The 23,760-nt window shown below is 36.2% G+C and overlaps 1 protein-coding gene across 2 annotated transcripts in view; it reads left to right on the plus strand.

Annotated features, from left to right (window-relative positions):
• LOC148949381 (monocarboxylate transporter 14-like) overlaps nt 1–23,760 on the plus strand; it is a 258,939-nt gene that overhangs the window by 158,730 nt on the left and 76,449 nt on the right. For both annotated transcript variants that reach the window (XM_089092940.1, XM_089092941.1), the window contains exons 3-4: nt 9,036–9,225; nt 19,156–19,461. In XM_089092940.1, the coding sequence (XP_088949066.1) occupies nt 9,036–9,225; nt 19,156–19,461 (496 nt within the window). The remainder of the gene's footprint in view (nt 1–9,035; nt 9,226–19,155; nt 19,462–23,760) is intronic.

Genomic DNA, 23,760 nt, shown 5'->3' on the forward strand with positions numbered 1-23,760 from the left:
CTCACCCTCCCCTGCCCTCAGAAATGGGGGAACGAAGGGCCTCTGAGCCTTCCCCTTGAGGCAGATCTCATTTATTTTCGATTCTGAGTATTTTTGGTTTTCCCTCCAAAATTGACCCCTCCCCTGCCCTCAGAAATGGGGGAATGAAGGGAACGTTAGATCCTATTTTAAATTGACAATACTTATCAAACATAACTTGTGTATTATACAGACCATATCGGAAAGGTAAAGCGGGGTCAAGTCACAATGTCATTCTATCGTCGTTAGCCATTTTTCATTGAATGATGTTGTTTCAAATTTATAACAAATTGCCTGAGTTAACAACTCCTTCGGGGTTACCTTAACTGCTAATCAGTTTAATCCTTTTTTTTCTCCACCTTCATACATTTTGAAAATCTGCTTGCACATAGTGTATTTTGATTTAGTTCAAGTCAACCATACGGTTTTTTTTCGCTAGCAAGTCGACCCATAGTACAGCACTATAAGTACTCTAAGAAATCCTTCTCTCATCATCTCATCCCTCCAAAAATATTTTATTCAGAGATTTCATGTTAAAAAATTATCCAATCACTAATTACCCCTTTTTTGCAAATGCTAAACAAAAAAAAACCTGTCTACTTTTCAAAAACTCACTCTCTTTGAAAATAGCATAGGAAGGCCCCAAATGACATAGGAAGGAACGTAAAGGCTCTAAATAGCATAGGAAGGAACGTAAAGGCCCCAAATAGCATAGGAAGGAACGTAAAGACCCAACATCTCATAGGAAGGAACGTAAAGGCCCCAAATAGCATAGGAAGGAACGTAAAGGCCCCAAATAGCAAAGGAAGGAACGTAAAGGCCCCAAATAGCATAGGAAGGAACGTAAAGGCCCCAAATAGCATAGGAAGGAACGTAAAGGCCCCAAATAGCATAGGAAGGAACGTAAAGGCCCCAAATAGCATAGGAAGGAACATAAAAGCCCCAAATAGCATAGGAAGGAACGTAAAGGCCCCAAATAGCATAGGAAGGAACGTAAAAGCCCAGAATCTATAAGTACATGCTCTGGAAAGGTGCCAAGGAACGTAAAGGCCCCAAATAGCACAGGAAGGAACATAGAGAGAGCAAATCCAGACGACGCATACTACTGGTATGAGAGCTGGAGTGGAGTTTCCTATTATCTTTCAGAGAGGACTGTTAGGCTATATTCAGCCAAGCTTTTATTTCTTCTAAACGTTGCTCCACTGTCGAGTGGAAAGCTCTGTTCAAGCTGGCGACCAAGCAGGCAACAATTTAAAATTTAAGTTAATGAAAATCTAAAGGAGTTTTTCCGCCGTCCAATTGTTAGCTAACAATGTTAGCTAACAAAAATTTGTTTGGACGGCGGAAACAGAATTGTTAGCAAACAGAAATAGTTAGCTCACAATTCGCAGAAACATGATATTGGGCAGGAAATTCAAAGAAGAATTCTGACCAAGATAGTGTTGCTGTGAGTTTATCTCTGCTTGATAATACCCAACTGACACCAAAGCTTTGAAATTCAATTAATAGAATATCACAAAGTGTTCATATCTTATAGAAAAAAATATAACTATGCCAGCAAATTAAACAAAGGCACAAAACATTTTATTAATTGGCAAAGTACATTGAATTTAGGCGAAAATTAAAACATCAGTGCTTAGGCTTTTCTAAAGTAACTGTTTAGTACATTTACATAAATTATCCCATGTATGGAGGAAGTGAATCAAACTAGTAAAATATATAATTTGATTGCATAAGTGAAGTCGTTAGATTTTGATCATATAAAATTGCTATGACTACGTGGCAATTTCGTTGTTTTTCTGTTTTTTCAACGGAAGAATTGTTTTTTTGTTTTTTTTTTTCAATTAGATGACCAGAAAAGATATTTCTAAAAAACTAGAAGGGGAAAGGAGGAAAAGTAAGATAAAGTAGCCTTCCTCGATTCGCTATCAGTATTGTATGCATAAATAGTGCCCATCTTGTTTGTTTTGGAATATTTCGCATTTAACTCCCCAACAATTTCTGTCAACAAATATTCGATTTATTAGAGCAATCCTCTAACAATGTTACCTAACAATTGTTAGTTGGACGGCGGAAAAACTATTGTTGGGAAAACTGTTCGCTAACAGTTTTCTGTTGGACGGCGGAAAAAACTCCTTAAATCTTAAATATGTACAACGATTCGCTGTCCACATCCTCAAAGTATTATCGTAGAATAATAAAAGTGAGAATTTAGAGATTCAAAAAAGTAGCCCGCGGGTTCGAAAGTGCTATTATCTACTCTTACAAACCATTTATGCTTGAGTTTTTAGTTGAATTTGTTATTTCATTTTCTGTATTCAGGACTGAGCCACAGAGAGGTTATCACATTTCCTTTCCAAATTGTAGCTATTCTAAAGAAAGTTGTTCTAGGCTTCTAAACTAGTTTGTTATTTCTAAAGCAACTGGAGTTTACACTTTGTGCCTTTCTTAGTAGTGATATTAAAAAGTTGGCCCGCGACAAAAATTCTGCTTTTTAACTAAGAGACTTACAACTTTGTTTTAAACGCAGATCAATATTCCTTGAGCTGTTGATAAAAGTCTAGGAACAAGGCCGTATCCAGGAGGGGTTAGGGGTTTGACCCCCTCCCCCAACCTGACATTTTTGTCTGACTCGTTAAAACGTAACAAAAATGCATATTAACAAATATTTGATGTATTTTTAAAGTTTTTCTTGTACCCGTTCCATATACAAAAATCTTGGATACAGCCTTGTCTAGGACTTTCTGTCCACAAACTTGTTCATTAAATCCGTAATTTTGATAACTGCAGGAGTATTTCATTGTTCTGGTAAACACTGGAAAGGGAAATTTGCCCCCCCCCCCCATCCTACCCCCTGTTTGCAAACTTGTTAGCGGAAAGATAGACATTTTACACCTTGTTTGATTTAGAATGACAGAATGACACAACTGTTTTCAACTTGTACTATGAGAGATACAAAGTATACTTGTGGCCTTCCAACTCCTCTCCCCCTGGCTCTCTCATTATTCTCCAGAAAGTAGGCACATTATACCTGTATAAATGGGAATTATTCGAGAATTTATAATTTGTATGACAGGAAAACTAACGCAGGCCCATAGCCTGTCTATCCCCCTCCCAATCCACCGTCAATATTTTGGTAACACTTTCTTTTAATTGTAATTACGCAAGGATTTCAATCAGTATCATTAAAGACACAAAGTGAACCTTTTATTCCACATCTCACTCGTACTCTCTTCATCGATATCTCTGCCGAAAGGAAGGCCTGTTTTATATTGTTTCAAGCGGAATCATGCAGGGGTTTCAACCTATGCTATTAGAGACTTGCAATAAATCTATGGCCCTTCAAAATCCCCTTAACCCTTGGATCCCTACCTTCTGGCATGTTGCACCTTGCTTGAACCTAAAATAAACAGAAATATTCACTTGGTATAATTTGGGAACTAAAGTGCTCCAACCCTCCCACCCCTTTTTTGGTTAACTTTTTTTAGCAAGAAGAAAAGTATATTGTATTTTGTTTGAACGGGGCTCATGCAATGATTCTCGACCTGTATAATTGGGGACATGAATTGGGTGTTTAGACCCCTTTTTCCTGCCTTTTTTTTGCAAAAATGTAGACACGTTACACCTTATTTAAGTGGAATCCCGGAAGAATTTTCAATCTATTTTACTGGTTGCATAAATGGACTTAAACATCCCTCGCCTCTGCCCCTGCAAATTTTCTAGTAGAAAGGTATGCATGTGATACCTTGTTTGAATCAGATCCTATTAGTTTTTTCAATCGGTATGATTGGGGGACCAATGTGGTAGAGAAACTCCTTCAATAGTCCTGCCAACTTTTCATGGTTGCATTAACATTTGCGGCCCAGTAAAGAGCGGAATACAAACCATAATTGCCTAAATTTAGAAAACGTGTTTTTATACCAAGTGTCTTGTCAAGGAATTTCCCATGTAACACTGAATACCTACTTAGACCACACTGTCTTTCGATCCAATTAAAATTAAACGATCATTTGGGAAAACGAGTATAATTTTTCAATGAGACAAAGAACAAATAACTTAGAAAGCTTTTCTCAGTAATAATAATTATAGTCCGAATATTTCAGCTTCCCGTCTGGAAACCTTTATTGACAGATAAAAAGAACAAAACAAACTAACCAAAAATAAACAAAACACACAAATAAAAGGGAAAAACAAAGATGAAAACAAAATAAAATTAAAACAAAAGAAAACTCACATCTTATTAACGTCCAGTAGGATAATTAAATTGTGCCTTGTGCAGTGTGATATAAAGTCACCAATCCAATCAACATCATCAAAAACCTTTGACGGGAGAGGTACTATCACCCACCTTCAACAATAAGGCAAAATCATATTTTTCCATGGGCAACAGTGCAGTCGAAAAAACTCTGTTTATCTGTTGGGATAGCATCCCTTTGGTGAATGATAAGAAAAATTTCATTATTCGACCCTATATTCCTAAATTGAGGGACAAACTGGGAAGTATTTTAAAGGAAACATAAACTCAGTGTCACATTTAACAATCCAAACAAAATACTGAGTTTTTTCAACTGCGGCAACGATAAAACCAGCCTCATTCTGAGTAGTGATGTCTATAGAATCTTCCGATCTTGCAGTTCTTTCTATATTGGAAGGACCCCCCAACAATTAAAAGAGAGTTTATCAGAACGCAAATCCTCAATTGACAAAGCCACGAAGCTACACCAAAGGCTTGAGACTTTTGATTCCGCCTTGGCTTAAAACGTCTAAGACAACCCACACCGTTTTGTTTTGTTTGATAACACCTCCATTATTACCCCCGTTAAAGGTCTCATGCAAGTTTTCAGGGAGGCAGTTGATACTAAAAAGTATGTCCACTATAGGTTCGCTCTTTATAGAGATACTGGAAAAACTTATCTAAGCCCCATTTATAATGAACTTATTTATTCAGCTCGTTTTTATATCTATTCACAAAATCATGATATTTATCAACCTAATAGGATCTCTGATAATATCGTGCCTGGTAAGCGATTAGCCTTTAAAAAAGCTTCACATAAAATGAAAGTTTGAATTGCCATTCATTATTGGATTTTTTTTTTATTCAATTACCCTTTCATCCTTACTTCGAAAGGGTCTTCTCTAAGTTTAGTGTTTCTTTGAAGATTTTTTTACGCTGTCCTGTGGACTCTTTTCTGTATTCTTTATTATTTTATTTTGCCCTAAAGAAGGTCGAGCAGAGGTCTCGACCGAAATATTTGCATAGTTTTCTTTTATTTTTCACTGGCTGTTATTATCCTCGTTTTCTCTTCTTTGCATTTTTTTCGTTTTTTTTTCATGGAGGGGAAGCCGGATATCCCGTTATTATTTAAAAGACGGTCGGAAATTAAATAAAAACCATGTTTCTTTCGGCTGAAAGTAAGGAGCAACCTTAAAACTTAAACCGAGTAGAAATTATTACGTATATGAGGGGGGCTGCACCCTCCTTAATACCTCGCTCTTTACGCTAATGTTTTGTTATTACTTTTAAAAAAGCTTATTATTCTAAGTAACGGCCCTTGTGTTTCAGGAGTGATTCTTCAGTAATTGGAACACAAATTCAAACTTAAGCGCAAATAGCGAGGCATTGAGGGGGAAGTTTCCCTTTCATATACGTAACAAATTCCTGTTCGTTTCAAGTTTTAATGTTGCTTCATAATTTCAGTTCAAAAAAATTGATTTTTCAATTCAAAAAACGAAAAAAAAACCTATAGGTCACGATTCTCATTACTATCCATTTACTTATTCTGGTAAGATAGCTTATGCAACAACAAAATTCAAGATTACGCTTATGTTTTTTGGCATTTTGATGACTACAATTTTGATGACTATAATTTAGTATAAAATTTTCTAAGCCTCGTTTTCAGGCAGCAGATTCTAGCACGGGTTGATACCCAACACTGTGTCATTTGTTTCCAAAACTCCGGATTTAACACAAAACTATTATTTTCAGCCATCGTGCTCCCCTCTGTGTCCAAACCAGGTAAGTTGAATCTGTAACCTGCTGAAATACCGAATTAAAACTCTGGGTTCCAACATTATTCTGTTCAGTTTCAAAACTGAGCCACAAGGGTGGAAATTAATGATGGAAATCACCAAATAACTGGATGACTATATTAATGACTGAAATGGAAATAAACGAACTAAAAATTAACAAAGATCTGAAGGATTATATACTAGCAAATATATATGTTTTTGAGAAAATTCTTATAGCTATTAAATAAATAAAAACAAGTTTTTTAAACTGAAAGTAAGGAGCGACATTAAAACTTAAAACGAACAGAAATTATTCCGTATATGAAAGGGGCTGTCCCCTCCTCAGCGCCTCGCTCTTTACGCTAAAGTTTTTTATTGTTTTAAAAAATAAAGTTGTGAGACAGAGTCAAACTTTGGCGCAAAGAGCGGGGCGTTGAGGAGGGGACGGCCCCTTTCATGTGCGGAGTGGTTTCTGTTCGTTTTAAGTTTTAATGTCGCTCCTTACTTTCAGTTTAAAAAACTTGTTTTTTTTTAATTTAATTTCTGATCGTTTTTTAGTTAATGCAGCTTTTATTTTGGCTCACCGTCATTGAATAAGTGAACAAGATTTGCATAAAAATTTTTCTTTTTTTTTGCTAAATGGATGTCTCTAAATTTGGTTATGACGCAATTTACAAATTAATTTACGTAACTAATTTCTATATTCGTATATATTTCTTCTGGCAAAAAATACTAAGTTGCATATTTTTGTCAATATGAGCTTGAAACCCGCGTAATAAGGTTTTCTGATGTTGTAAATCCGACGGTTGAATTTTCATTAGAATTGTTTGACTGGGAGGCGATGTTTCCCCCCTCTTTAAAAATCAGGTAAAAATTCTCAGGATCGTAGCCTTTAATGAATAATAATAAACTTAATAAAATTTATATATTTAGAATCAGCATTATAAACCCATTCTTTTGATACATTTATTGACATCAAATTTCCGTTTTTAAAACTTTCGATTACTATTGAGCCGTATCGCTTGTTTTTTTTTATTGTTTTTTTTCATTACGTATATGTTATTACGTATATGAGGGGGTTCTCCCCTTATTCAATTACATGCTATTTAAGATAGAAGTTAAAACAAAATTTAACACGCCCACATATTGCTCAAAAATAACGGTGAATTATAGCTGATAGCTCTTTTGATCGCAATAAGCAAAACTGTAGCGTGGCAACTGAGGTATGGACTTGGGTGAGAACCACTTTAGAAGCTTAATAATTTCGTGTTATATTCTCATGTTAGACATTGCTTTCAGTTGAAGAAACTTGCTTTTTTATAATTTAATTTCTGATTGTTTTTTAAATAATGCTTGGAACTCCGGCGCCCCCTTCATAGAAATGTCCCTTATCCAAAAGAAACATCCTCCACGGAAAGATTCTCCCGAGTAACCCCCTCATCCAGCCCCCCCCCCCTCCAGATAAAAATCCTTCCTGAAAATGTCTGTATACTTCCCAATAACCAATAAATAATGCTGGCAAGTCCGGCGCCCCCTTCATAGAAATGTCTCTTACCCCAAAGAAACATCCTCCACGGAAAGATTCTCCCAAGTAAACCCCTCCTACAGCCCCCCCCCCCACCAGGAAAAAATTCTTCCTGAAAATGTCTGTATACTTCCCAATAACCAATACAATATGTAAGCAATGGGCAAAGTTCATAACTTTCAGCCCCTCCCCTGGGAGCTGTGGGGGATTAAGTCATCGTAAAAGACATATTTATTAGATTTTCGACTATGCTGAACAAAATGGCTATCTCAAAATTTGAATTGGGTGACTTTGAAAAAAAATGAGCGTGGGAGGGGGTCTAGTTGCCCTCCATTTTTTGGTCACTTAAAAAGGACACTAGAACTTTTAATTTCCGTTCCAATGAGCCCTCCTACGATATTCTAGGAGCACTGGGTCAATATGATTACCCCTGGGGAAAAAAAAACAACAAACAAACAAATAAACACGCACCCGTGATCTCTTTTCTGGCAAAAAAAGCAAAGTTCCACATTTTTGTAGATAGGAGCGCGAAACCTCTTCAATAGAGTTTCTGATACGCTGAATATGATAATGTGAATTTAAACAATGTTATATGATTTTTAGGGGGACCTTACTCCTTTTTTAGAAAATCAGCCAAATTTTCTCAGTTGCGTGACTTTTAATGCGTAAGATCAAACTTGATGAAACTTATATGTTTAAAATCAGAATTAAAACTTGATTCTTTTGATGTATCTATTGGTACCAAAATTCCGTTTTTTAGAGTTTCGGTTACCATTGAGCCGGGTCGCTCCTTACTTACAGTTCGTTACCACGAACTGTTTGATATGATGATAAATGAGGTATATCCTAACCGGGTATTTTCAATCCTTAGGTACCGATTAAAAATATTGAATTGTTGAAGACTAGTTCATGTCGTGAAATTAAAAAAAAATCTCCATTCTATCTAATCTCCCGGCATAAAGCGCTTTCAACAGAGAGAATTTCAGCGCCGTGCTTTGGCTGTAAAACCTGCCTTGTGAAAACTCTTGTTGTACTACACGTAGGGTTGCCACACGACAAAAAAACAATCACTAGATTTCAGTTTAGGTTGATTTAGTGATTTTCTTCAATGTACTAGTGATTTATATGCTGATTTTGTGATTTTTTGTTTCAGCAATATAAAAATCACTAGAAAATAGTTATAAATTACTAAGGGTAGCAACCCTGGCTACGCGCGTCCTACCCGTGTTGGAGTTTGCTGAGCCCAAATACGAGGCTCAAATTAGAATACTGTTTTATCATTGTAACTCACTGCCATCCAGTTTGATGTGTGCCTTGAATTTACCATTACCCCCTTTCAATGTAAAAAAAGCATGTTGTTAAATTTTTGCCTGCTAATTAAATTCAAAACGACAATAGCTCATTGAAAAGCTAAAATATTAGATCGTTTTTTTTTGCAGACCCTTGTTTTTTTTATTATAATTATCTATTTGCAATACTTTAGGTCCGCTTCGACACAGATGTCGAATTTTATGGATACAACAAAGATCTGAAGCCTTCAAATTCTACATCAACTTTAAATGGAGCTACTTTTGTAGCTCCTGAGGACCTTCGTCCACAATCTCGTACTAGTACTTGCACCGTTTGTAGCTCTAGGGATAATGGTGTTGAGACACCGCAAGAAGATGACGAAGGTAAGATTTTTTGGTGCTTACGTATTATCCAGATCACACTCAAGAAGTGAAGTTAGGTTAATCATAATGAAATATACAAAAATATGATGAAAATATAATACTTAAGTAACAAAATTCTGGAAACTACAACAGAGAATTATGGAAAGCAGGCCGCCCAGAACGCATTATATAAAATACCTAACCTAATATAACCTTACCTAACTAACTCTATATATACCTGCACAGTAGTTTATCTCAATCAGGCTAAGCTGGTTATATCTGAGAGTATACAGAGAAACTGGTTTTAAACAGATCAAGAACAACAGTTTGGTCGGTATAATACGCAAGTACCACTTTTTCTTTTTATGTGTGCTAAGCAGTACCAGTTTTCTTCCAGTTAGATCAGATCAGAAACAATCAACTTTGCATACGAATTTGTTCCGTGCTACACTGTGCTCTGCAGCTCCGTACAATGTACTTTATATATCTGCATATGTGTTTGATGTTTTATTGATTTTTTTTTTTTAATTCAAATGATTTTTAGAGCACAAGGAAAATAATTACGTGGTGAGAAAGAATCAAATACTAGATTAGTAAAGAAATCCAAAATAACGCATTCATATTTTTAATCTCAGTTATATTTGTATGTCATAGTCCGTCGAAATCAGTGTCTTTGTAAGCTTTCCTTTTCGCATCATTTCCAGGTTTTATTGTTCATCTATTCAAAATTGTACTCTAACAGAAATTCTAAGAGAAAAAGTATAGAAAATGAGAGATATCTTCAAGTAAGAAAAGTACTACTAATCTAGCTTCAAATTAACCAATAATTCTTTGGCATAATTCTTTGGCATAGGATAAATGAGCTTTCTAGGAATTCCAATATCTCACATTTGTGGTCATAGAAAGACTTGGGATGACATAGACCGCGACAAACTGTTGGTCATTGATTCGTAATCATAATAGTAATATCAAATACACAAATTAAGAACAGTGCTGTTCTTTAAGAACATTTCAAATATGATTTGCAAAATATGAGACTTGAAGTTTCAGCAGCATTTAACTTTTCAATGTTCTTCAGAAAAAAAGAAAACTTTTTCAAACCATGTTTTGTTTTAGCAAAGCGCGAATGACGCTAAACTTCAAGAGGCTTAAGGGTTTGGCTGCTCCGCTCTAATTGTGGTAATTTCGGTTCATTTTCAGTTTGACTTGATTATTCATTTTGCCTTACCAACTTGAGGTTAACTTAATTTAATCAGAGCGATTTCTTTTCTTTTTCACCTATTAACTTAATTTCTGGATATTTCGGGTTTTGTTGCTGCTCCTTATTTTCCTTTAACATTTTGGGAAACATTTTAGAAAATAAAATTATGTGCGTGTTTAATTGTCATGGTTTTGCTATTTGTTGACTGTAGGAATAGTTTCAAATTTTTCTTTTCACATTTCTACTCAGTAACTTAGACGTTGGATTGCTATTTAAATTTCAGTGAAAATTTGAGTATTTAGTTGAAACTTTTGATCACCCGTGGTTTTTCAAGTACTTTTTAGTATTCTTTTACACAAAAAAAGTTCAAGGCGGGAGAGGAATTTTCAATCATACAAGTTGAAAACACTTGAAGGGTTTTGGCCAAGAAAATTGGTGTATCTTATTCAAACCTTTTATTAAAATCACATTTCAGGTTTCATTTATTAGGATTACTAATGTGTTCAAATAAATAATTGTCTAAACTTTTTATGGAAGGATTTATGTTTTGTTGTCTTCAAATAAAATTAATCCAGGAAAAAAAAATCAAAAGAGATTTTCAAGGACAAGTAATTAACGATATTGAAGCCTAAAAAGAGCAGAAGTACAGCCATACTATAGCCAAAATTAAAACGAATATAAATTACTATGAATGAATAAATGAAACTTGAATGGAATGTAAATTAAAATGACTACTAAACTCAAATCTAAAATGAGCAGAAATTACCATAAACGAGCGAAGGGCTCCCCCTCAAACCCCCCAAGTGCTAGTTTGCCCCTCTTCAACCACTTGCGAACCTTCTACCTTATTTTTATTACTATTTTTTTTATTATTATTATTACTGATTTTTCATTTTTGTAACTAGTTTTGGGTATAAACTAGGCACCTATTTGACAAAAACACGGAAGATGGGAAGGTTACACTGTAGCCAGGGGCGAATCTCCTGCATTTGTATCGAGGGGGGAAGGGGGGCCCATATCCGGACAGTCAAGGGAGACGGGATATATAATAAATTTCTTCCATATTATTGGGGAGAGCAACTAACCCCCCTCTAACCCCCTTACATACAATGTGTTTGGATTCACTTGAAATGTACTAGGCGTTGAACTTTGTACCTGAGTAACTAACAAGCATCAAAGTTTCATTGCCGGGGGATGTTTCCACTATTCTGGAGAGTAACCTGTAAGCCAAAATCATACAGCCTCCTCACCTTCAGGAGCAAAGATACTTGTGTCAACTATTCTATCTCTTGTTCATTTTTTACATATCGCACTGCCTAAGTAAAGAACGATGTTGGCACAATGTATTATTTACTTATTTTTTTTTTCCATACCAGGGCACTTCGTATCGAAGGCGTTGTCGTAGAAACTTTGAAAAAGGGCTCATTCGATTGTAAATTGGAGTGACTAGTGCCCTTTTTAATAGTCGAAAAGGATTGGAGGGCAACTAGCCCCCCCCCCCCTCCCACGCCTATCATTCCCCCAAACACATCCAATCAAAATTTTGAGATACCGATTTTGTTGATTTTCAGATAGAAACTTTATTTTGAGGAGGACACCTCCCCCGCAACCCTCAGGGCAAGAGTTTTAAGCTATGCCCTGAGGGCATATTAGAACGATGTTGGCACAATGTATTATTTATTATTTTTTTTTTCCTTTAGTGCAGGGCACTTTGTATCGAAGAAGTTGTCGTCGAAACTTAGAAAAGCGCTCATTCAATTGGAAATTGGAGTGGCTTGTGCCATTTTTAATAGTCGAAAGTGATTGGAAGGCAACTAAAACCCCTTCCACGCCCACCATTCCCCCAAACATATCCAATAAAAATTTTGAGATATCATTTTGTTCAGCATAGTTTATTTCCGGATAGACATTAGGTTTTTGAGGAGGACAGTTCCCCACAGCCTCCATGACAAGTGTTATAAGTTATGCCCTGGGGGCACAAAAGATTTTTATAGAAGGCGTTGTCCTAAAAACTTCAAAAGAAGCTCATTTGATTGGAAATTCAAAGGGCTAGTGCCCTTTTTAATAGCCAAAGGTGATTGGAGGGCAACTGACCCCCCTCTCACGCCCACCTTTTCAACAAACACATCCCATCAAAATTTTGCAATAGCCATTTTATTCAACGTAGTTATAAGTTCTAGAAATTAGGTCTTTGAGGATGAACCCCCTCCCCCCCACAGCCCTCAGGGCAAGGGTTGTAAGTTATGCCCTGTGGGCATATAAGGTTTTTATAGAACGCGTTGTCGTAGAACCTCAAAAAGGGGTCATTTGATTGGAAATTGAAGTGGCTAGTGGCCTTTTTAATAGTCGAAAGTGATTGGAAGGCAACTAACACCCCTTCCGCGCCCACCATTTCCCCAAACACATCCAATCAACATTTTGAGATATCCATTTTGTTCCACGCAGTTCAAAGTTCAGGAAATTATACATTTCTGCAGGACACTCCCCCCACAGTATTCAGGGCAAGGGTTATAAGTTATGCCCTGGGGGCATATAAGTTTTAATTGAAATCTTTGTCGTAGAAACTTCAAAAAGGGCTCATTCGATTGGATATTCAATGGTCTAGTGCCCTTTGTAATAATCGAAAGTGATTTGAGGGCAACTAACCCCCTCTCACGCCACCTTTTCCCCAAACACATCCAATCAATATTTTTAGATAGCCATTTTGTTGAGCGTAGTTGATTTCCAGATAGAAATTATGTTTTTGAGGAGGACACTCCCCCGCAACCCTCAGGGCAAGGGTTGTAAATTATGCCCTGGGGGCATATAAGGTTTTTATAGAACGCGTTGTCGTAGAAACTTCAAAAAGGACTCATTCGATTGAAATGGTTAGTGCCCTTATCAATAGTTGAAAGTGATTGGAAGGCAACTAACACCCCTTCCACGCCCACCATTTCCCCAAACACATCTAATCAAAATTTTGAGATAATCATTTTGTTCCACGCAGTTTAAAGTTCAGGAAATTATACCTTTGTGCAGGACACTCCCCCCACAGTCTTCAGGGAAGGGTTATAAGTTATGCCCTGGGAGCATATAAGGTTTTTATTGAAATATTGTCGTAGAAACTAGAAAAAGGGCTCATTCGATTGGAAATTCAAAGGGCTAGTGCCCTTTTTAATAGTCGAAAGTGATTTGAGCGCAACTAACCCCTCTATCACGCCCAATTTTTCCCCAAACACATCCAATCAAAATTATTAGGTAGCCATTTTATTTCACGCAGTTTAAAGTTCAGGAAATTATACCTTTGAGCAGGACACTCCCCCACAGTCTTCAGGTAAGGGTTATAAGTTAGGCCATGGGAGCATATTAGTTTTTTATTGAAATATTTGTCGTAGAAACTTGAAAAAGGGTTCATTCGATTGGAAATTCAAAGGGCTAGTGCCCTTTTTAATAGTCAAAAGTGATTTGAGGGCAACTAACCCCCCTCTCACGCCCAAATTTTCCCCAGACACATCCAATCAAAATTCTTAGATAGCCATTTTATTCATCGTAGTTGAAAGTTTTGGAAATTAGGTCTTTAAGGATGACAACCTCTCCCCGCAACAACCGTCAGGGCAAGGGTTGTAAGTTATGCCCTGGGGGCATGTAAGGTTCTCATAGAAAGCAATGTTGTAAAAACATCAAAAAGGGGTCATTCAATTGGAAATTGAAAGGACTAGTGCCCATTTAATAGTTGAAAGTAATTTGAAAGCAACTAATCCCCGTCTCACGCCCACCATTCCCTCAAACACATCCAATCAAAATTTTGAGATAGCCATTTTATTCAACGTAGTCAAATGTTCTGGAAAATAGGTCTTTTAGGATTATAACCCCCCCCCCCCCCAGAGCCCTCAGTGCAAGGTTTGTAAGTTATGGCCTGGGGGCATATAAGGTTTATGTAGAAAGTTGTTGTAGATATTTCAAAAAGGGCTCATTTGTTTTGAAATAGAAATTGCCCTTTTTAATAGTCGTAAGCGAGTGGAGAATAATTGACCCCCTCCTCCCACGCCCACCATTTCCCCCAACACATTCAATCAAGGCTTAGAGATAGCCATTTTGTTCAACGTAATTGAAAGTTCTGGAAATTATGTATTTAAGGATGACCACCCCCCCCCCCCCAGAGCCCCCAGGGCAAAGGTTTTAAGTTATGCCCTTGGGGCATATGAAGTTTTTACAGTTAGAGTTGTCGTAAAAACAAAAATTTTTAATAGTTGAAAGTGATGCGAGAGCGACTAACGCCCCTCTCACACCCACCATTTTCCCAAACACATCCAATAAAAATTTTGAGATAGCCATTTTGTTTAACGTAGTTCAAAGTTCTGGAAATTATATCTTAGAGGATGAAAACCACCCTCACAGCCCTTAGGGCAACGGCTGTAATTTCTGCCCTGGGGGCATATGAGGTGTTTATAGAAAGCGTCGTCGTAGAAACTCAAAAAGGGCTCATTCGGTTGGAAATCGAAAGGCCTAGGGCCCTTTTTAATAGTCGAAAGTGACAGGAAAGCTTGAAATTTTTATAGTAAAGATCGATGTGGGTATAATGTATGAAGTTTTTTTTTTTTTTTTTTTTTTTTTTTATACCAGGGCACTTCGTATCGAAGGAGTTGTTGTAGGAACTTAAAAAAGGGCTCATTTGATTGAAAATAGAAAGGGATGATGCCCTTTTTAATAGTCAAAAGTGATTGGAGGGCAACTAATCCCCCTCCCACGCCCACCCTCCCATTTGCCCTTATGTTAAAAAACTAAATGCTGCCTTAAGATTAAATCAAAATGCACTGTGTTAATGCTAATTCCCAATAAGGCATCTCAACAGTATCTCAAGAACGACTGAGGGTATTATTTTCAAACTTTCTGGGCTTCTTCTGCTCTTAAAATTTAACTAAGTTAAAATAGCGGAGGTGTATCCAAGCTATCACAGAAAGTAGGTAGATTTTTTTGTGAATAATATCAAGTTCTCCATTTCAGGTCAACTAGAGGAAGCATGAAACGAAATTAAACACTGCTATTTGTGTCCAGATTTTTAAAAGGGTGTATGTTGTTAAAAATTGCTAAAAAAATTCTCCAGCATACAAATAGAAGACCAAATTATAAAGTCTTAAAAAGCAAAAAGATTTTAAGTATTATTTTCTTCTTCCCTGAAAAAACTATCTCAATATAAAACGAACAGAAATTAAATAAAAAATTTTTTTCCACAAAATTAGTTTTTCAAAGAAAAGTAAAGAACTCCAATAAACAAAAAATAAGCAAAAATAAAATCAAATATTCTACGAAGCGTGAAACTACTGCAAATCAGCATCGATAAATAAATGAAACCCAAAACGATCAGAAATTACAACAAAAAACCGAGTCAAACTCGAAACGAGTACAGACTAACATAAATTGGGCTCAAAATCCCTATGCCTTCCCAAGGCTAGAATATATTTTGCACTTTACTAAAAAAAAAAATACAAATGAATGTGCATTGTCAGTTTAATATACATATACTGATATTTAGTAATCAGATTGTTAATATTATTTTATTTATTAAAGCTATAAAAGTAAAAACATTTATATTTTTAGACCTAATTTCCAGAACTTTTAACTACGTTGAACAAAATAAATATCTCAAAATTTCGATCGGATGTGTTTGAGAAAATGGTGGGCGTGAGAGGGGGGTTAGTTGCTCTTCAATCCCTTTCTACTATTTAAAAGGGCTTTGCCCGTTTCAATTTCAAAGCGAATGAGCCCATTTTGAAGTTTCTAGGACAACTAAACCTATAAAAATCTCATATGCCCCAGGTCATAACTTACAACCCTTGCTCTGAGGGTTGTGGGGGGGGGTTGTCATCCACAAAGACATAATTTCCAAAACTTTCAACTACGTAGAAAAAAAGGCTGTCTCAAAATTTTGATTGTATGTCTTTGGGGAAATGGTGGACGTGAGAGGGGGATTAGTTGCCCTCCAGTTGCATTCGACTATTAAAAAGGGCACTAGCCATTTCTCCAATCGAATAAGCCATTTTTTAAGTTTTACGGCAATGCTTTCTATAAAAACCTTATATGCCCCCAGGGCATAGCTTACAACCCTTGCCCTGGGGGCTGTGGGGGGGGGGGCTGTCATCCTTAAAGAGCTAATTTTCAAAACTTTCAACTACGTTGAACAAAATGGCAATCTAAAAATTTTGATTGGATGTACTTGGGGAAAACATGGGCGTGAGAGGAGGGTTAGTTGTCCTCAAATCACTTTCGACTATTCAAAAGGGCACTAGCCCTTTGAATTTCCAATCGAATGCATCCTTTTTCAAGTTTCTACGACAAAACATTCAATAAAAACTTTATATGCCCCCAAGGCATAATTTGTAACACTTGTCTTGAGGGCTCTGAGGGGGAGGGGTTGTCATCCTCAAAGACCTATTTTTCAGAACTTACAACTACGTTGAACAAAGTGTCTATCTAAAAAATCTGATTGGATGGGTTTGGGGAAATGGTGGGCGTGGAAGGGCTGTTAGTTGCCTTCCAATCACTATTGACTCTTAAAAAGGGAACTTTTTAACCCTTGCCCTAAGGAATGTGGGGGGGGGGGGTGTCATCCTCAAAGACCTAATTTCCAGAACCTTCAATTATGTTGAACAAAATGGCTATCTCAAAATTTTGATTGGATGTGTTTGGGGAAAAGGTGGGTGTTAGAGGCGGGTTAGTTGCCCTCCAATCACTTTCAACTATAAAAAAGGGCACTAGCCCTTTAAATTTTGAATTTTGACTGAGCCTTTTTTGAAGTTTCCACGGCAACGCTTTCTATAAAAATCTTATATGCCCCCAGGGCATAACTTACAGCCCTTGCTCTGAGGGCTATGGGGGAGTGTCCTCCTCAAAAGTATAATTTCTATTTGGAAATCAACTACGTTGAACAAAATGGCTATCTCAAAATTTTGATTCGATGTGTTTGGGGAAATGGTGGACGTGGAAGGGGTGTTAGTTGCCTTCCGATCACTTTCGACTATTAAAAACGGCACAAACCACTCCAATTCCCAATTGAATGAGCCCTTTTGAAGTTTCTACGACAACTTCTTCGATACACAGATCCCTGGTCTAAAGAAAAAAAATAATACATTATGCCAACATCGTTCTGATATGCCCCCAGGGCATAATTTAAAACCCTTGCCCTAAGGGCTCTGGGTGAGTGTCCTCCTCAAAAACATAATTTCTATCAGGAAACCAATTACGCTGAATAAAATGGCTATCTCACAATTTTGATTGGATGTGTTTGGGGAAATGGTGGGCGTGGAAGGGGTGTTAGTTGCCTTCAAATCACTTTCGACTATTAAAAAGGGCACTAGCCGTTCCAATTTCCAATCGAATGAGCCCTTTTCCAAGATTCTACGACAACTCCTTCGATACGAAGTGCCCTGGTATGGAAAAAAAATAATAATACATTGTTCCAACATCGTTCTTTACTTAGGCAGCGCGATTGCGCTGCCTATGATATAGGGAACTAGAACTTTCAATTTCGAATCAGATGAGCCTCCCTCAAAGCTTATACGACTAAATCTTCCATAAAAGCCTTATATGCCCCCGGGTTATAACTTATAACCCTTGTTCCCAGGCTCCGGAGGTTGGGATAACTTCAGAGGCATTTTTTTATGGTCGTTGGACCATTTGGAAAAAATGGCTATCTAAAATTTTGATCAGATGCACTTGGAGAAAAAAGGGCTCGGGAGGGGGGGGGGACTGATTGCCTCCAATCACTTTTGACTTTTCAAAAGGGCGCTAGAATTTCCGATTTTCATTCAAATGAGCCACCCTCCCTCCCCGAAGTTTACACGACCACCCCTTCCATAAAACGTTATGTTTCAACAATGGGCAACTAGCATATCTTATAGCCCTTGCCCTGAGGGATGGGTGGGTTGACATCCCCAAAGACATACTTACTGGACCTTTCAACTATGCTGGACGAAACGGCTATCTCAAAATTTTTATTGGATGCGTGTGGGGAAATGATGGGCGTGGAGGAGCCTGGTTGCCCTTCAATCACTTTTGATTTCTGACTTAAAGAGGGCTCTATAGCTGTCAATTTCTAATCAAATGAGTTCCTTTCGAAGTTTCTACGACAATGCGTTTATACGAAGTGCCCTGATGACAAAATAATAATACATTGTGCCCATATCGCTCTTTACTTAGGCAGCGCTATTGCGCTGTCTATGATATGTTAGAAACTAATGATAAGTTCTGTATTTGGAGGCAAAATAACCTTTTCCTGGCTTGTATATACTGCATTTTAGAAAAAAAAAACATGGACACAGTTAGGTATTATATTTTTTGGCAAATCAAAATAGCTTTAGCTTGTACACATGGTGTGTTTTAAAAGTAACATTATTAACTGAATGTCAGGAAATGGTGAATAAACTTGTTTGAAACCGAGTATTTTGAGACCGTTTTAAAGAAATGAGTAGTAATTCCCTTAAAGAGAAAAAAAAATACTATTTTTGGGAATAGTCATTTTCCCCTAAAACAAATATTTTACAAGTGGGTAATAAGTCACGGTTCTGAAGGGAACTAGTGGAGTAATGAACTTAGAACCATCTTCCCTATTTGAATTTTGGTAGGAAAACCTTTTCCAAGGGTTAGTTACACATATCATGGCAAATTTACAAGTTCGCAAAAAACCGCTATTATCTTCTTCGAATATTTTGTGTGTTTCAAATAGTTTATCAAATATTGTGGATTTTTTTAATTTGCGTTTAATTTTCTTTCAGCATCAGAAGACGACAATCTTAAGCCTCTTGATGGTGGATACGGCTGGATTATTGTGATTTCTTCATTTTTTATTCACTTAATAGCTGACGGTATAACTTTTTCTTTTGGTGTAATATTTATCGAATTGCTGGATTACTTTCAAGAAAGTAGGGGAAAGACAGCCTGGATAGCTAGTCTGTTCATGTCTCTGCCTCTTTTTGCTGGTCCTGTTGCGTCAACTTTGACTGATAGATTTGGCTGTAAAGCTGTTACCATAGCTGGTGGGATCATCTCTGCTATCGGTTTTCTACTATCATCTGTAACCAGTAAGTACGTTTTATGAAGGACTTGTTAACTCTTTGTCTACTTCTTGTCAAAGCAATAAAACAGAACAGATTGATTACATTATTAAGAAAAAAAGTTAGTGAAAAACCATTGAAACAGCAGGGAAGTACTTTTTAAACATTTTATATAATATACAGCATCCCGACGAGTGACTAGAAATATGTTTTGGACTATTATGCCTAAGTAATTGCTATTATGGCTTTATTCTGAGTTAAATTGCTTCAAGACTTGGTTTTTATTTCCCCTGTTATTACTAATGTTTTTCCAAACCAGTTTTTCATCCCATGTATATGCGAATTAGCAGGTGTTCTTTTTTTTATTTTTCTTCTTGTATTTATTTTACATTTCTTTTCTGTTATGCCGTTTCTCGTCGTCTATTATCTTATTTAACCATTCTTTTAACCTTTACCCTTTGTTTCGATGATTCTAAATATTATTGTTATGGGCTAGACATGGATAAGGAATTACTAATCAATGTAAATATGAATTTTATTCACGCGGAAGCTCACTAGCCCTGCTAAAAACTAAAGTCGGTTTTTTGGTATCTGGGTCGGACCCATAGACGTATTAATATTTGATGATAGATCTTAATATTAACATACATCAGTACATTATACATCCTAAGATATGTATTCATATTAATACATCTATGATTTGAACTCTTTAGATGTGGAGTCGAAGAAACAGATTGTTAAGTACTGAACTCAAGCAATAAATTTGATAGGCATCTCAAATGGATGGGAAAATCAATAAAGTAATGTGGATGGCATGGTATTATTAAAAAAAAAAATGCATTTATCAGTAGGATTATTACTTGTAAATTTCAGTGCACAGGGGATTCAATAAAGTGATGTAGAGATTGAGATTGATTTGACACTGGTTTTTATATTTTGCCGCATTAAAAAAAATCCTCAGCTAAATAAAGTGGTATATTATTTTAGGATAGCGAGAATGTAAGTGGAAGCTGCAAAAGTAAAGGGGTATTTGTGCCTATTAAGCTATTAAAGAGGTTTTAAAATGAAATTTTGTTATATTTCTATAGTATTGTGTTTTTAGAGAAACCTTAAGTGATGGATCTGATAAAAAAAACACACACACACAAAAAACAAACAAAAAAAACAGTTAAATATACGAATTTGAGCCTATGATTTGGGAGTTCGTCATTTCGGAATTTAACGTTGGGTAATGTAGACAATATTTGTATCTCTAAAAGAAAAAATACGGAGTTTGTTTTTAGAAAGATCACTTTGTGTCAGACGTTTTCAAATTCATTGAGTGTCTAATGCGGATTTGTTTAACGAGTTTTGGAAACCTCATCTTTGAACTACTTTTTAAGGTCAAACTAATAAAGTTTATTTAAAGCAGAAGTTATTTTTTAAATCTTTGTATTGTTCTGAGTATTTTAAGCTTTTCTAAGACTAATAAGAATTAATTCTACCGCTTCCCGTATATACAGGAATTTTGACATGTCATCTATCTTAACAATTGGTCGCATTAAACTAACAATAATAGCTAGCCTCTATGTCGACCTTAGATGTCTTGAGCTCTTTAAGTTAACAAGCTGCCACGGTTTTATATCCCAAGCAGCACCGAACCGGATATAAAATGGCTGGTTTTCAAACAGTTCGTGGTAACGAACTGTAAGTAAGGAGCGAACCGGTTCAATAGTAACCAAAACTCTAAAAAACGGAATTTTGATACCAATATGGACATCAGAAGAATCATATTTTTATGCTGATTTCAAATATATAAGTTTCATCAAAAGTTTAATCTTACCCATCAAAAGTTAAGTGCTTGATAAAAATTGCCTTATTTTTGAAAAAGGGAGGAAACAGCCCTTAAAAGTCATATAACTCAGATGAAAATCACACCATCAGATTCAGCATATCAGAGAACCCTACTATAGATGTTTCAAGCTCCTATATGCAAAAATGTGGAATTTTGTATTTTTTGCCAGAAGAAAAATCACGGATGCGAGCTTTTTTGTGTTGTTTTTTTGTTTTTTTGTTTTTTTTTTATTTTACCAGGGGTGATCGTATCGATCCAGTAGTCCTAGAATATCTTGAAGGGGTTAATTCGAACGGAAATTAAAAGTTCTAGTGCCCTTTTTAAGTTACCAAAAAAATCGGAGGGCAACTTGGCCCCCTCCCACGCTCATTTTTTTCCCGACGTCACCCAATCAAAATTTTGAGATAGCCATTTTGTTCAGCATAGTCAAAAGTCTAATTAATAAGTCTTTGAGGATGACCTAATCCCCCACAGTTCCCGGGGGAAGGGCTGCAAGTTATAAATTTTGCCCATTGTTTACATATAGTATTGGTTATTGGGAAATATGTAGGTGTTTTCAGGAGGAATTTTTTTCTAGTGGGGGGTTGGAGTAGGGGGTACGGAGGAGGATCTCTCCGTGGAGGACAGGTCCTTGGGGGAAGGGACATTTCCATGAAGGGGTATCGGACTTCCCGGCATGATTTAAAAAACGATCAGAAATTAAATAAAAAAAAAACAAGTTTCTTTCAACTGAAAGTAAGGAGTAAAATTAAAACTCAAAACAAACCGAAATTGTTACGTATATGTGAGGGTTCGCCCCCTAGTCAATACCTCGCTCTTTACGCTAAAGTTTTTCAGCACTTTCAAAAGAGCAATCTAATAAAAACATACGAATATAGAAATTCGTTACGGAAGTTAATTCGTAAGTTACGTCAGAAAAAAATTTCGAGAAAGCCAATTAGACAAAAAAAGGAAAATTAGTATGCGAATTTCGTTTTAATTATTCATGTACGGCGAGCCATATCAAAGCTGCATTTATTCAAAAACGTTCAGAAATTAACTAAAAGAAACAATTTTTTTTTAACGGAAAGTAAGGAGCGACATTAAAACTTAAAACGAACAGAAATTATTACGTATATGAAAGGGGCTGTCCCCTCCTCAACGCCTCGATCTATACGCTAAAGTTTGACACTGTATCAGAACTTTATTTTTTAAAACAATATAAAACTTTAGCGTCAAGAGTGAGGCGTTGAGGAGGGGACAGCCCCTTTCATATACGGAATAATTTCTGTTCGTTTTAAGTTTTAATGTCTCTCCTTACTTTCAGTAAAAAAAAACTTGTTTTTTTTAGTTAATACTGTTTAAAGACCCTATTCGCACAAATTGTTTACCGTAAGACCGAAAGAAAAGAATTGCACCGAAAGTAATTTTTTGTTATTCTAGTAAATAATTTGGTTAAGGATGAAGATAAACTAAGTTTGGTGTTGTTGGAAAGTTTGTATCATGTAATAATGTTTCGTTTGCCAAGAAAATTACGCTTGTATGGGTACAAAAGGGGTTAGGAAAAGAGGCTTTCCTAAGGTAAAGTAAAAGTTGACAATTACATGTATCTATTGCCGGTAGAGAGCGAAAACTGCATGTTTGTATTTTTTCCCAAAATTCTTAGATTTCCGTTGGCTGTATTTCCGCACAATCGGCTTCAAAGTACATGTCTTTGTCGAAGAATTAGTGTGACTTACATCATATTCCAAGAGCAATTGGACTATGTATCGTATCTATATCTCGACTATCTGATACGACTATATTTCGTATCTCGAATGTTCACATAGGGCAATGTAAGGTTTTTCCGCTCTCCTGAATAATTTGACCACGTGCAGATACAAGGTTTTCGTCGTGAGCTGATGACATAGAATAACGTAAGAAAGAAGAAAAAAAAATATTTGTGCGCTCATTGATAATATCTATCTCCTGGAGATCGAAATGAAAGCTATAAAAGTACGACTTAAATTTAGAATCTACTTCCAAAAAATTACTGTAAAGTAAATCTGAAAATTAGTAAATATCTTATTTTCCGGGAGTCCAGCCTTTTTATTTCCATTTTTTTTTTTTTTTTTTTTTTTTTTTTTTTTTTTTTTAGTTCATATTAGTATAAGTACTTCAATGGCGAACTTAACTGACGTGGCTGTTTCAGCCATCGTCGCATTCCATTCACAGATTCATTCTGACCTTTCAACTAATAGACTTATTCTGTCAATTAATGTCTGAATTTGTCTAATAAATTAAGATGTTGCAATTACGTTTTTTAAGAGCTCTCTTGAAATTTTGATTTGATGCTATTTTAGGCTGAGGGGGACAAGGCATTGAAGGTGAGGCTGGCTGCCTTCCAATCGGCTTAGCCCCTTAAGAAGGGTTCTAGAACGCATAATTATCGATAGAATGGGGATTATTTGATTAAAAAGAAATCAATTAGACTAACAATACATGGCATAATTAACAGGCCTAATATAAATTGA

This window comes from Artemia sp. Qi Xiang Cuo, chromosome 8 (assembly GCF_049724085.1).
Source record: "Artemia sp. Qi Xiang Cuo chromosome 8, ASM4972408v1, whole genome shotgun sequence".
Classification (NCBI taxonomy): Eukaryota; Metazoa; Arthropoda; class Branchiopoda; order Anostraca; family Artemiidae; genus Artemia; species Artemia sp. Qi Xiang Cuo.